At 45.7% G+C, this 14,344-nt stretch overlaps 1 protein-coding gene across 1 annotated transcript in view; it reads left to right on the top strand.

Annotated features, from left to right (window-relative positions):
• Nucleotides 1-14,344, top strand: part of beat-VII (beaten path VII) — a 495,135-nt gene that overhangs the window by 359,672 nt on the left and 121,119 nt on the right. Inside the window, exon 9 of the mRNA XM_065219314.1 lies at nucleotides 5,469-5,907. Within this exon, the coding sequence (XP_065075386.1) occupies nucleotides 5,469-5,680 (212 nt within the window). The 3' untranslated portion in view covers nucleotides 5,681-5,907. The remainder of the gene's footprint in view (nucleotides 1-5,468; nucleotides 5,908-14,344) is intronic.

The following is a 14,344-nucleotide window of genomic DNA, read 5'->3' as shown; positions in this document are numbered from 1 at the left end:
CGAATCCAGCGGGAAGTCCTCGATTTATCTTGAGGATAACCTCTAGCAGAATCAGCTTGAAAATATTTCACTCCGCATTGAGTATTTCGTCCCGATTCAGGAACTCTGTTTTTCCTGGTGCTAGCTTCTTGATTCTGCAGCGAAGGATGTCAACGAACCTGCGAGAACCCATTTCGAGAACCTTTCAAGCTGCAGCAGCTGATTTCCGACGACATTCTGATGGAGGTGTACCGGACGAAGTTTTTCCACTGTCTCCACCTCCTTCGTTGTTTGCTGGGGCCACAGATCCGGGTGTTGATAGAGGAACGATGGCGCATGGAACTAGCGACGATATTTGGCACCCAACGCCACTCGTCGACCTGCGTCAAATCGTGGATTTCCGTCAGTCTGAAAGCAACGAATTGTCGATACTTTCTAGGATCAGATCGCAACCAGGAAAAAAAGGGTGCGAGAATCACTCCAGAACACTTTTCGGTTGATTGGAATTGTATGGTTCTCAATTACGGACTTCGACAACCTTGCACCGAGAACGGCTGCTGACATCTCTAGTTTCGGAATAGACAGGAGTTTCAATGGCGCAACCTTCGTTTTCGCCGACACTAGGGAGCAACGAACTCTGGATTCTTCGACGATTCGAAAATACGCAACAGCCGCAAATGCTTGTACAGATGCGTCAACGAAAATATGCAGCTCCGTGGAATTTCGACGTGATCCAACTGCTTCAACAACTTGATTCATCTCTTCCATTGTTCAAGCAGTGCGTCAGGTATACGCGCATTCCAGCTAAGTCCTGACCGCCAGATGTGTTGCACGAGCACCTTTCCATGGACGACGAAGACAGCTACTAGCCCAATGGGATCGAAGATGCTCATTACGACCCGCAAAACTTCTCTTTTCGTCGGAACTATGTCATCCAGCAAAAGAGTTTGTATTTCATCCCTAAAAACACCTTGAAAGATGAAGACATTCGGTTCTGGCTTCATGATCATGCCAAGAGCGCGCTCGTAGGCAGCCGACCTGTCGACGAGAAGTTTTTTCGGCGACTCCGCTTGCTGTTCCCCGACCCGTATTAGAACCTCACACGAGTTTGACAGCCTTGGAGTGTACCAGCTTCACCTGCTCTGCCCGGAAATCATCAACCTAACGATGATTCGTGATCGCTTCCGCCGCTCGTGGAAACTGTTCGGAAAATTCCTCAGCATTCCGATTTTTAATAAACTGTCCTGCAGAAGGTGAACATTTGGAGCCGAAAAGGCTTAGATGGATCGTCCCGCCACAGGAACAACTGAGCAGGTGAAGTATCTCGCAGATATCGGCGCTGAAGGCCACCTCGAACTGGCGGAATGAACTCAAAACTGCTGTGAGCGGTATGAAAATACCCGGGCCAGCGAGAAGAGCAGAATTGAACGATTGTCCCTGGACTTCAGCTGCCGCATCCCACACTGTTAGTGTCGACACTAACAGTGTGGGATGCGGCAGCTGAAGTCCAGGACAATCCAGGGGTGGGTGTTTTTAGGGATGAAATACAATCGTACTTTGTTTGGCTTCCTCGGATTCGTAACGACGTTCAACGGCAGGAACCAGGTCCGTTCGGGATCGAAACTGGCTAACTCCTCTTTGCTCACATTATGAAAGTACCCTTTGGCTTGGTACTCGATGATGATGATGACGATGACTGGGTCTTCACATTTTCATATAAGTCCGGCTTCAATGCTAGACGACGTTCGATACAGCGGAATCTCTTTTCCGCCATGGGTCTGCTGTTCGTAAACTTTACGTTACCGTGTTTCCACAGCAAGCCTGTTTGGAACCTTCCTGACGCTGTCCGTACAGCTGTGCCTGGCACGACTGTCGTCGTCGCTCTTCATCTTTGAAGACACAGGTCCCACACTTTCCAACGCAAAAAATTTCTTCACTAGATCATGGAGCTCTTGATTGAATGAACGAACGGAAATATGGAAGAGTTGATGGATTGATCGTTCATCTCCAGCGGATGTGCTCCCGTAGACCACCCAACCTAGCCTGGTTTTTGCAGCCATTGGGCTTCCTCTGACTCCTTCTCTGCTTTTCCGTGTTGCCATCACGAACGAGTTATCCAAACCTATCAGAATTGTAGGGACAGCATTGGCGTAGCTTTGTACTGGTAGTCCTTGAAGATGCGGAAACTCATTGCAAAGTTCACTGAAGTCCAAAGATTGAACAGGAAGGTTCAGACTCTTGACGGTGTGCACTTCCTTCAAATCGTGCTGCGTAGCATAAGCTGCACTCGATATCTGCAACTTTATCAGCTGTGACTCGTCCTCTGAGCGTTCGATGTCACTTTACAAAATGGAGTTAAGGCCTTTTCAATTGTTGGTCTTGAGTTGTTCACTGCAGGCAGAGTGGGTGTACCTCACCGGTAACTCCGAGTTCTTCGGCTACCTTCGATTCCACCAACGCCCTAGAAGAACCATCGTCGAGAAAGGCATACGTTTGGAAAGTTTTGCCATTCCCATACAGCAATACGCTGTTGCTTGAACTGACGATGAACGGCACAGTAACCGTTCATCGTCAGTTCAAGCAAACTTGCAGAGTTCGGAGGTTCAGTCGATCGGGGTAATTGTGGATTTCCGGGGTGAAGAAGCTTGTGATGGCACTCCTCACAACCGCTCTCTCCACCGCTCTCTGCACACGGCTTAGGCTTGTTCCATCTACGTTCGGTAGTAGGGACATTCTCCACTTTGTTCTCCTCTGCAGCATTCGTGTTCACGTACATCTTCTCCTTCGTCTTCGGTTTCTCCTGCTTGTTACGATGCTCATCCGCTTCGTTCAGGAAGTTCACCTCACTAGCGGCCGTCACGATCTGGTCCATGTAGCTCCCAAATGTGATGAGGTTGACGTTGGTATGTTGATGTTTGGAGAGAGACCAGTTTAGTTTGAGTGTGGCTGGAAACTTGCTCACCAACTCCTGAAGCAGTAAGGGATTCAAAAGATGATCGTTAAGACCTGCAGCTTGAAGGTGACTACAAAGGTTTTTGCATGCCAAACCGAATCTGATCAGGCTCCCCAGATTTTCCGACTTAGGGTTTTGCGTAGCCCGCACCCTGGTGAGCAACGAGTTGATGAATATCAAGACTGATCAGAGAATCAAAGGACAGTTCCAATAATTTCAAGAAAATTTGTAGAGACACTCGGCAAGCTCCGATAGAACTTCTGGATAGTGTAAACATCCGGAAAACGTGAAAGTATTTTAAGGGTGCTTTATCGTGGAGATATCAAGAACTTTTAAAAAAAGGTGAAAATTTAGAGAATATCAACGAAGTTCCATTAATTAAAAAAATGCGAGAACTTTTAGCAAGCAGCGATAAAAAATCTTCAATAAATTCCAGAGATCTTAAAATTCAGACAATTTCATGATATTCAGCGAAGTTCCGAGTACTTCGATTACGATCAGATAGCTTCATAATAATCCCATTATCTTTAGCAAATTTGCAGCGACCTACAAGGAATTCTGTGGAATTATGGGGTATTACAAGAATTATATGATTGATTCAAAAACGTCAGGGAATTTTGAATATCAGAAAATTTTCCGGATTAGTAAACAAATATGGAGAACTTCATGTAAGCAGAGTTCAGGGAAAATAAGTGAGCGTTTATAATGGTTAGAATACTTAAGAAAAATTGCCAGAACTTCAAGGTAAATCAATTGATTTCAGTAATGTTTCGGGTTCTTAAAACATACTGATCAATTCAGGACTGTCTAGAGAATTTTAAAGAAATTCAATGATCGCTTAGGTAGCTTTAATAGCACGAGGAAACTTCCATTAAATTCCAGTTTTATGGAAGTTTCATGAACTTTAGAAAAATAATGAGAACTTCAGAGAAAATCATAAAACTATATTAATTATTTCGTTCTAATTCCACGAAAAATGCGGGAGCACAAAAGTTGCAAAAATTTAGAAAAACTTCGAAAACTTCACAGAAGGACAGTGGTCTTCAAAAACATTTCGAGAGCTTCATAGAAATCTATGGAGCTTAAGAGGAGATCCGCGAATTTCAGGAATTTTTATGAACATAAGCAAAATGCGGAAGCATTAGAAAGAAGTTTATTAAGCTCCGAAAATTGGAGGAATTTCAGGGAGAGGTCAGTTCCATTAGTTTCAGAAAATAAGTGGGAAATTTACAGCAGTTCACAAATTATCAGATAATTTCAGAGACGTTAAATTTAACTGAGGTCTTCGCATAAGTTCAGAAGTTCACTGAAGCTTAAATATTTTAAGAACGGTTCAATTACATTCAGCGCAGTACAACAAGCTTCATGAGAACTGCAAAAACGTTAGAGCAGTTTTGAGAATTTCAGAAAAGAACAGAGAACCTCAGAGAAGTTCCGTTAGCTATAGAGAAGTCACATTAAGTTTAAAGAAGTTTAGTTAAACCTTTAGAAGAGATTAATGATCGTTAGAAAAATTTAGGAAACTTTAGGAAATCCTATAAAGTTTATGAATTTGATGAGTAGTATTGTGAGCATTAGGCTAGTTTCTCAAACTTAAAAAGAACTTCAAGGCAGATTCATTAACTTCAGGAAAAAATTAGGAAGTTCTCATATTCAATGGAAATTTCGATTTCTCGGAACTCAATTTTCTTTTAGTTTTCCTCGTAATTACCTTGAAATTCTCCACAATAAGACACCCTTTGGAAAGATGATCAGAATATTCATAGAAATCATTTCAGATTTCCTTTGGAATCTCACTCCTTCCCTTGGAATTCTACTCACATTGAAAGTCTCCTAAGAAATTATTGGAATTTCTGCTCACAAATTCCTTAGATTTCTTCTCATAATTTGTAAGGGGTAACTCTCCTGAATTTATTTTCCGAATTTCCTTTGAAGATTTCCTTGTAATCCGATTTAATTGTAATCCGTCTTTTAGTATTTAAAAAAAATCCAAGGATTTATGCTCCGAATTTATTTTCTCCCACAAACTTTATGAAATTATCCTCAGAATGCCCTTGGAATTTTCCTTTGAAGTTCACAGGAGTTGTAAGGAGCACAGAAATTCCTAAGAGTTTTCAATAAAATTTACTTTTAATTCAATTCAGGGTCACTTTTGGTCACAACATCTACAAATATAAGTCACTATTTAGTCACTTATTTCTTTAGCATGTTCACTAAAATCACTATTTTTGACAGCAGTGATAGCTACCAGCCCTGCATGTGTAAAAATAGCTATTTCTAAGTGTGTAGCCTTTCGGTGCACCTTAGTATACTAGAAATATAAATGCATATAAGCAACTGTAAATCTACGTGTGCAACAAGGCAGACTGTTTCTTATGCTTTCTCTCCACCAAACACTCCCATTAGCTACTGTGAACATGTGCGTGAAGAGGCGGTACCTGCCGACAGTCGTCGTCAACGCAACTTCCTGTGTAATCTTTTTCATCACAGCAACTCATCGTCTACATTGTTTCCTTTTCTTTTGTTCCCATTCCAGTCGACATCGAGCAAAACGACCTAACGTCACCGGAACCGTCAACCGGGTCCCTCGCGCACGCCAAATCCGACGCCGTGCAGACGTCCAACTTCCAGGCTAGTTCGGGTCTGTGTCGGAACCTGCTGGCCCTGCAGTGCGGGATCGTTGCACTTCTGTTACTCTACCACCGGAGGGCCGCTGCAGCGTGGTTCCTCTTTTCGTCGCTAACGTAGATCGCAGCAGACTTCTTTTTTTTCGTTTGACTCTGCTCGTCTTCGCATGGCTACCGGATCGAAACAATCTCCCACCCCTGCCCCTGAGTGAGTGCTGCAGCTATGGAAAACAGAAGTGGAAGAACAATTGCTTTCGAGATAATTGCGTCGTCGCGTCCGGGGGTGAATTCCAACATGCAAGACGAGCCACAGTCAGCCAAAGCCAACGGATCGAGGCCAACGAGGAGGTAAGTGACTTTCTATTCTCCAAATGCAAATGGCAGTCAGTCAGAGACAAAATGTTTATTTTTACCGTTGTATAATGTTCGCAACAAAACCCCCCACCAGTGGAACAAATCATAAAAACATTGATCCCTTTTATGATCCACGTGGGCTGTGGAAAAAAAAAAGTTTTATTAAGATCTGACATTATCCATCGAAGCACGTCATGCGGGCGAGTGCTGTTCCACAAAAATATCATGTTTCACTAATTCGAATGCAACTTTTATAGCATCAAAGTAAACCTACTTTTCATGTCCCGCGGGTCATTGGAAGGCAAATCTAAAAATAGCAAGCGCTAAAAATGAAACTGAAACAACTATGGAAGCAACAAGCGCTTTTCGTCAGACCGTGTGGGTGGTGGCTTAGCGGCAATGAATGTAGAATGTGCAAACAGAAACATCAAACCTTAAAAAAGCACACCATCAGTGAACCTCAGCGAGCCAGACTGGTGTGAAAATTTATTACAAACGCTGGCTGCGCTGTGCTGAGAAAGGGCTTTTATGTGCCGGAGTGAACCACTCCGGAATAAGCGAAGCGGAAAAAGGCTTACTTTGATTTGTCAGCTTCACAATGGGAACAAGAGCAGGCACACTAGACGGCGTCGTCGTCGTCGTCGTCGTCGGCGTCGCTTTCTGACGGTGGATGTTTGTTCGGTTCCGAATGACTCTCTCTTTTTTTACGATAGGAACATTCGCAAATCCCAACGAAATGGAATTTCAACTCAATTCGCCAGATTCATTTCAGATAAGTCGAAAATAAACACCGTAAACCAAACCCCAGGCAAACAAGCTCGCTGTTTACTCTTAATTTTCCGTGCACAAACATGGCCAACAGCGGGACATCATACAACATAATCGTTAACATATTTCGCGCTGTGATTGTGATATTTTCTGCGGTGAACAAAAAAAATGAATTCATTTCATCAATAATGCGGATCATCCTTTTTTCTCCTGTTTGGTAATTTCAAACCGGTTATGGCTTTAATCTGTGCCATTACACCGGTTGGCACTTTGTTTTGGCTGTTGTTTGCCGAGCCAAATTAGCAACGCTGTCGATGGGACGCAGCGGTACCATTATAGTTTTGGTCGTCCTTATTTTCTTACGTGTGGTTTGGGAAAAAAAATACTGCCGTTAAGTGGCATGTGCTTTTAAGGTTTGATGGCTTGTTTTGGTTCTAATGGAGTTAGCATTGCTGTTAGTTTTAATTTTTAAGGAAAAGTGCTTGTAAACTCAAGAAGATGGAGGAAGGCATGATGAGAATGGTTGCTCACAATGAGCAGTTCCACGCCAAATGACGACCGATCAGAAGCGACCTGCTCCGATTTGCATGAAACTTTGCACAAATGTTTGTTATGGGCAATGATTCACATTTTTTGTAAAATTCGGCCATTTTGAATCATAAAAAATTTCTCAATATGGCGTATTTGACATTTTTCAATAAATCGTAGCTCGAAATCGAAATGACGTCAAGCGCAAAGTTGTGAATAGTAAATTATTTCTAGGAAAAATTACACGGTAATTTTTTTTTTTTGTGAATTTGAGTAAAAACTCAAAAAATGTGACACAATTTTAATTAACAAAACATGTCCTTGTTCAATGCTTTTGATAAATAAAGATCACGAAAAATGCAGTTCTGAAATATTGCAAACCTTCACTGAAACATTTACTAGAATCAACTTTATTTTAAACTTTACCTAATTTTACCACCTAAAGATCCCAGATCTTCCCAACTGCAATATTGTTGTAAAGTTCCCTAATAATAAAAAAAAAGTAGAAGGGTCTGTGCCTAGGGGCACGAACGGAAGCTTGACGTAGGACAACTAGTGGACGGAACAAATGTGAACATTTAGTTCTTTTAATTAATCAATCATCAATTATCTTAACTCTTTCCGTTTTTTATTTGTAAGCGTATCAAATTTGTAGTATTTATTTCAAAGAGAAAGTTGATGAATAGAATCCAAGGGACTGTCAACTTGAGTATTTTCGATTCATCTCCCCGACTTTAAAAGGTGTATTTTGAATTCTTTGTTATTTATGAATTTTAAAGTTTTGTGCATTTTGGTATTAAAGTGTATTCAATTCACCCCTCACAGGATTTCCTTCCGAATTATATGAATGGAGAGGGGCGGAAAGTATCGTTTGTGCAGAATATGTAAAAAAGGAGGGAATTCGAGAGATTGAACCCGTGAGCAGGCATGGAAAATCATTTGCATTCACGTCAAACGGACGTCACCACGGTCGAACGTGTTTACAAATCATTGCAGTTTTTATCGCATCGCCGCGAGTGAAATCTTGTGAGTTTTCATCTTTAGTGAGTCGGAACAGTTTCGGGGGCGAACAGGGTGTCACCCCATCGTGGAAGATTCCCTTTTTCCCATTTCAGTCAGTGGCAATTACGTGTGGTAATTAAGAGGCAAGCGCATAGCGACGCAATAGTACGGGAGCCATCGTTGTCAAGGGGGCACGCTCGAAAAATCGAGGAACTTGCATGCAAGATCCGAATAGATTGCACGCAAGCCAGTGCATCTAAATTGACGGTTGGCGAAGCTTGTTCGTTACCTCCGTCGAAAGTTGGTTCAGATTAATTAATTAAACGGCAACTAATCATCACTAAACTATTTCCTGTGTGGCGCGAGTGGTACTTCTCCTGGCCCTTTCCCCTTTTTTTCATCAAAAGTCAGCACCTTCACCGAATTCAGTGGTGGCTCAAGGGGGATAGTACCTTTTCCCCCAGCGGTGATGCTGGACGGGAATTTTCCTCCGCTCCCCCCCCGACAAGGGAGGGGGTCCATATAATGTTATTGATGGATCTTACACCGGCGCAACCCTACCGGGTTTCATGGACAGAGACGGCAACCATGGTGAACTGATCGTTTTGAAACTGGCATTGGATTCCGGTAAAGCACCGGAGAACCCATTCCTCTTACGGACATCTATTGAAAGCCATATCAGTGGCATGATCGACGGTGTTTTTCCAGAGGCACGTGGTCTGACATATGCCCTAAAAGTGCGGAATCAAAAGCAGGTGGACAAACTCCTGGAAATGACTGAACTGCTAGATGGGACGAAGATAAAAATCACTAAACACACCGGACTCAACTCCGTTCGGTGCGTGATCAACATCCAAGGTGTGGAGAAAATGTCCGACGAGGATATACTAAAATATCTTTCCAATCAAAAGGTCACATACTTGCGGAGAATCTCACGCAAAATCGGAGGCATCGAGCAGAAAACATCAACGGTCATCTTGACCATAGAGAGTACCGTGCGACCAACACACATCGATGTGGGATACCAGCGATGCAGAACAAGACCTTATTACCCATCACCAATGCTATGCTACCAGTGCTATCGCTTCGGACACACCAAGGCCCGTTGCCAAGAGACCAACCCCACCTGCGGACACTGCTCTAAGCAGCACGAGATCGTCCAAGGTCAGCGCTGCTCTGTCGAAATGTTCTGTCCCAGATGCAAAACAAACGACCATGGCATCTCCAGCAGGAAATGCCCGGTCTACGCTTATGAAGATGCTATCCAACACATCCGCGTGGATCACGGAATATCCTACCCGGCTGCGAAACGGCTATTCGACGCACAAACCGACAGGAGCTCCTTCGCCGCGGTAACAACTGCGAGCAAGGATAAGGTAATTGAAGACTTATCAGAGAAGGTCAACATGCTGGTCCGAAATAGTCAGGAAAAGGACAAGAAGATCGCGGAACTGGAGAACACGATCAAATATGGTCATCCAACGACAGATCTCGGCAGCGAAGCCCACGAATTCCGGAAGGACATCGCCGAGCTTCGCAAAGAAGTTCAGAAGAAGGATCAACATATCTCCCAACTGCTCGAAGCCCTGAAAAAGCAGAACGATACCGCTGTACAAGTAAAACAACTCCGCAAGGAACTTCTTCAGAAGGACGAGCGCATCAAAATTTTGGAAAAAGGACAACAAAAAGCTAACCGAATGGAGCTCACAAGAAAGTACGGCACTATCGAGGATCTCGTGGCTAAGGTGAAAGTCTTGCAACACTCCTCAAACACAAAGGACAAGGAGCTCGCGTCGCTTCGCAAGATGAAAGACACGGCTACAGACGAAATTTCTCTCCCACCACGACAAACTCGTAAAACAAAAAAGACCACCCAGCAACCGACGATACCCCACCAAAACCAGGAACTACTGGAGGAACCTCTTCCCCCGGTGCCGTACACCGGCACTAAGAAAAAGGTCTCCCAGCAGCCTAGATGTGAAAAAGATGCCAAACGGTGCAAGGAAGGTTCCCCGGCTAGATTCTGTGACTCCGACGATGACATGACGCCAGAAGAAACACGACTCTCAGCAGAAGATTCCAACCCAACCCTTGAAGAAAATATGGACACAGACTTTCTTATCTCATCCGGCGAGGAGGAAGTGGTATTCCCGGACTCCCCAATGGGTATATAAGTCCCGTCCTCGTTACTCAGATATTCCAACTACGAAAATTACTTTCACTCAACGCACTCATGGCCCCATCACCAGCCAATAAGAGCGTAATAAATTCCACAGATTACGAGGACATCGGACAACCTCCACACCGACACACCAGAACACCACGTAACAAACCTGAACTACAAACCAGCGACTTGGATAAGGCCTTGGGCAGCCGGGGCCCCACCGGTGCGGAAGTTTTCGGCCAACCGGAACCGGTGGACACCTCCCGGCGCTTATTGGCAACCTCCACAGACCGATCCCATAACATGGCTCGTCTCACTTACCCAGTGGAGCAGCGGAGCAGGCGAGGCACCACCGGTGTGGACGTCTCTGCCTCTCCAGAACTGGTGGACACCCCTCTACCCTCCACTGTGGCTGGAAGAGGGACGGACAAGGGAGGAAACTCCTATTCCCCTATGGATAACGGGGGAGCGAAGGCTACTATATTAAACTTGGACAGCGCGGGAATCAAGACAGGATCGAACGATTACCTCATACCCCTCCGATCGGATAAAAATAGGCTTCCTCTCCAATCTAATCTGGCAGTACAGACATCGCTGTCGGCAGCGAGGTCAACCTTAGCTACTTCTGTCAGTGGAACTCTGTCGGGGTTCGCCAGCATCTTTGAAGGGTCGCATGATAACTTCATCTTCCCCCTTACGGACACCGAGGGAGGCAAGAATATTCATCCAAGAAAATGTGGGTCAAGCGATGACATCGCACTCCCCCACCAGGACACCGAGGGATTCAAGAACCTGCTCCAGGGGTCAAGCGATGCCATCACACTCCCCCCGCCGGATCAATGGAAACAAAGCTCGTCAAATTTAAAACCCGCTGCTAGGACGCTCGTAACGGATAAGGCCTCGGGTAATCGGGGCCCCACCGGTACGGAAGCTATGGGTCAACCGGAACTGGCGGATTCCCCCAAGTGCTCGTTGGCAAACTCCGCAGGACAACGCCACACCGACATCCTTCCCTTGAGAAGATCCCTCCGGCTTGCTTACAAAAAACGCATCCCTCCGGATGCACTAACGGACGCGAGAAGGTATGACCAGTGGAGGGCCAGTCTATGTCATCTCACTCCATCATCCCCTGGCCCATCATTGGGCCCGTCTCATTTCCCAACAGCTCCAGCATCTCTGCCGGCGGCAGGGTCCCTACCGACAGCTTCCTCCGGTGGAGCTCTGCGGGGGTCCGCCCTTCAATACAAAACCAAGATATCTCCCAGAACTAACCATCAACACCCAAAACAGAACGGTTTGCCCATCGGACCCTCTAGGCTCCCAACTCCCGCACATTTGCTCGCCATCCAGTGGAATATGAACGGTTTCTTTAATAACATCAGCGACCTTGAGACGCTAGTCAGAGACCATTATCCAACAATCCTGGCGATCCAGGAGGTTCACAATGCCAGCATAATAAGCATGAATCGATCCTTATCAGGACAGTACCGCTGGGTACTGCAAAAAGGTGATAACATCTTCCACTCAGTTGCCATAGGAATCAGGACCTCACTCCCCTTCTCCAAAATCTCAACACCGGTAGACCTCCCGATCGTCGCAGTTAAAATCAGCTGCCCAATCGCTATAACAATCGCCTCCGTATACCTGCCATGCCAAAAGATAGCTGACCTCCGAAACCGCCTTGAAAGCTTCCTCGAGACCCTCGAGGAACCTACCCTTCTACTCGGAGATGTCAACGGTCATCACCAAGCATGGGGTAGGCACCAGTCGAACCGAAGAGGAATTGAGATAATGGACCTTGCTGAATCCAGGAACCTTGTCCTTCTAAACGATGGATCCACCACCTACACCAGTGGTCGGAGGGAATCGACCGTTGATATATCCTTCGCCAGCGCCAGGATTGTCAATAGAATCCTTTGGTTCGCCAGTGATGACCCAATGGGCAGCGATCACCACCCAATAGGGATCCAGCTAAACGAAAGACCTCCCGAGATATCTCGGAGACCACGATGGCTCTACCATCAGGCTGACTGGGCTAAATATCAGGAAGCCATCAAGGAAACCTGCCGGAGAACGAGCCCCACCAACATCGCTGAGCTCACCGAAACAATATACGAAGCAGCTACCGGAGTCATCCCTAGATCTAGCCCTACACCAGGTAGGAAAGCCCTCCATTGGTGGTCACCCACCACCAAAGCCGTTATAAAAGCCAGAAGGAAAGCCCTCCGGGCTGCCAAGCGCTTACCTGCCGACCACCCAGATAAGGAGACCGCTCTGAAGCACTACAGAGCAAAGAGAAACGAATGTAGAGACACCATCAGGGAAGCAAAAAAAAAACAGCTGGGAAGACTTTCTCGACGAAATAAACCCTAGCCAAACGACCGTCGACCTGTGGGGTAAGGTGAATGCCCTCAGCGGAAAGAGGAAGGCACGGGGCATAATCATCGAACACGAAGGGACAACCACACGAGATCCAGATAAAATCATCGACGTATTAGGTAATCACTTTGCCGCCCTATCATCAATTGAAGGTTATGATGAGAATTTCCACCAGATCAACAACCCGTCCATTGACTCAATTGTTAACATGCATATACCAGAAGTAGACGACTCAGCAATCAACCAGCCATTTAGTATGCGCGAGTTCTCTCTTGCCTTATCGAAGGCCAGAGGAGGGTCCGTTGGACCTGACGAAGTTGGATACCCTCTTATTCGAAACCTTCCCATGGCCGAGCAGGTAAAATTCCTGGAACTGCTCAATCAAGAATGGCTGCATGACTCTTTTCCGGAAAAATGGAGGCACAGCCTCACCATTCCGATCCCAAAACCGAACACCTCAGGACACCGAGTCGATAAATTTCGACCAATCTCGCTGACCTGTTGCGCATCTAAACTGATGGAAAGGATGGTGAACCGAAGGCTCATGGATTTTCTGGAAACTGGAAGGTTACTCGATCGCCGACAACATGCCTTCAGACCGGGACATGGGACCAACACCTACTTTGGGACCCTAAGTGAAGCACTTCAGGATGCATTCGCCAAAAATCACCACGTCGAACTGGCCACCCTGGATATATCTAAGGCATACAACCGTGCTTGGATGCCGGGGGTGTTAGAACAGCTCAAGAAATGGGGACTTAAGGGCCATATTCTGAAATTTATACGAAACTTTCTGTCACACCGTACCTTCCAAGTTACCCTTGGAAATTGCCACTCCAAGACCTTCAACGAAGAAACCGGGGTACCCCAGGGATCGGCGATTGCGGTTACACTATTTCTCATAAGGATGAACGGTGTCTTCTCGCGGTTGCCGAAAGGAGTCCTTATATTTGTATATGCTGATGATATCGTACTCATGGTGGTCCGAGCAACAGTCAGAGCATTACGAAGAAAACTTATACAAGCCACCGCCTACGTATCAACCTGGGCTTCGTCAGCTGGATTTCAGCTCTCCGCAAGCAAAAGCGGTTATACACACGCATGCTCGACCAATCACAAGGTCTTGAGCACCAAGATCCTCATCAACGGGAAACCGGTACCATTCCATAAAACTATTCGAATCCTCGGAGTCTGCTTCGACCGTCACCTCACATTCGGCCCGCACTTCAACGAGGTTAAAAGCAGTTGTAAACAGCGAATCAACCTGCTGAAAACTCTGGCTGGGCGCCACCCAAATGCCAACCGGCAGACTCGTCTGAACGTTGCAAAAGCTATCATAAACTCACGCCTAACATACGGGATTGAAGCAACCTACCTCGCAATGCCTCTGCTGGTGGAAAAACTTGCACCTGTCTACCAGCAAGCCTTACGATTATCATCGGGCCTCCTCCCAGGTACTCCTGGAATAGCTGCCTGTATCGAGGGCGGAGTGCTCCCCTTCAACAGGTACATAACCAAAACAATCTGCCATCGAGCCATCAGCCACTGTGAAAACACGTCCGGTAGCAGGAAGGAAGGTTTCCTCCTCGT

This window comes from Ochlerotatus camptorhynchus, unplaced genomic scaffold (genome assembly GCF_037179485.1).
Source record: "Ochlerotatus camptorhynchus isolate MF236.1 unplaced genomic scaffold, CSIRO-AGI_Acam_v1.1 ptg000102l, whole genome shotgun sequence".
Lineage (NCBI taxonomy): Eukaryota > Metazoa > Arthropoda > Insecta > Diptera > Culicidae > Ochlerotatus > Ochlerotatus camptorhynchus.
Note: the sequence above shows the minus strand (reverse complement) of the source record. Positions and strands in the feature narration are given on the sequence as shown.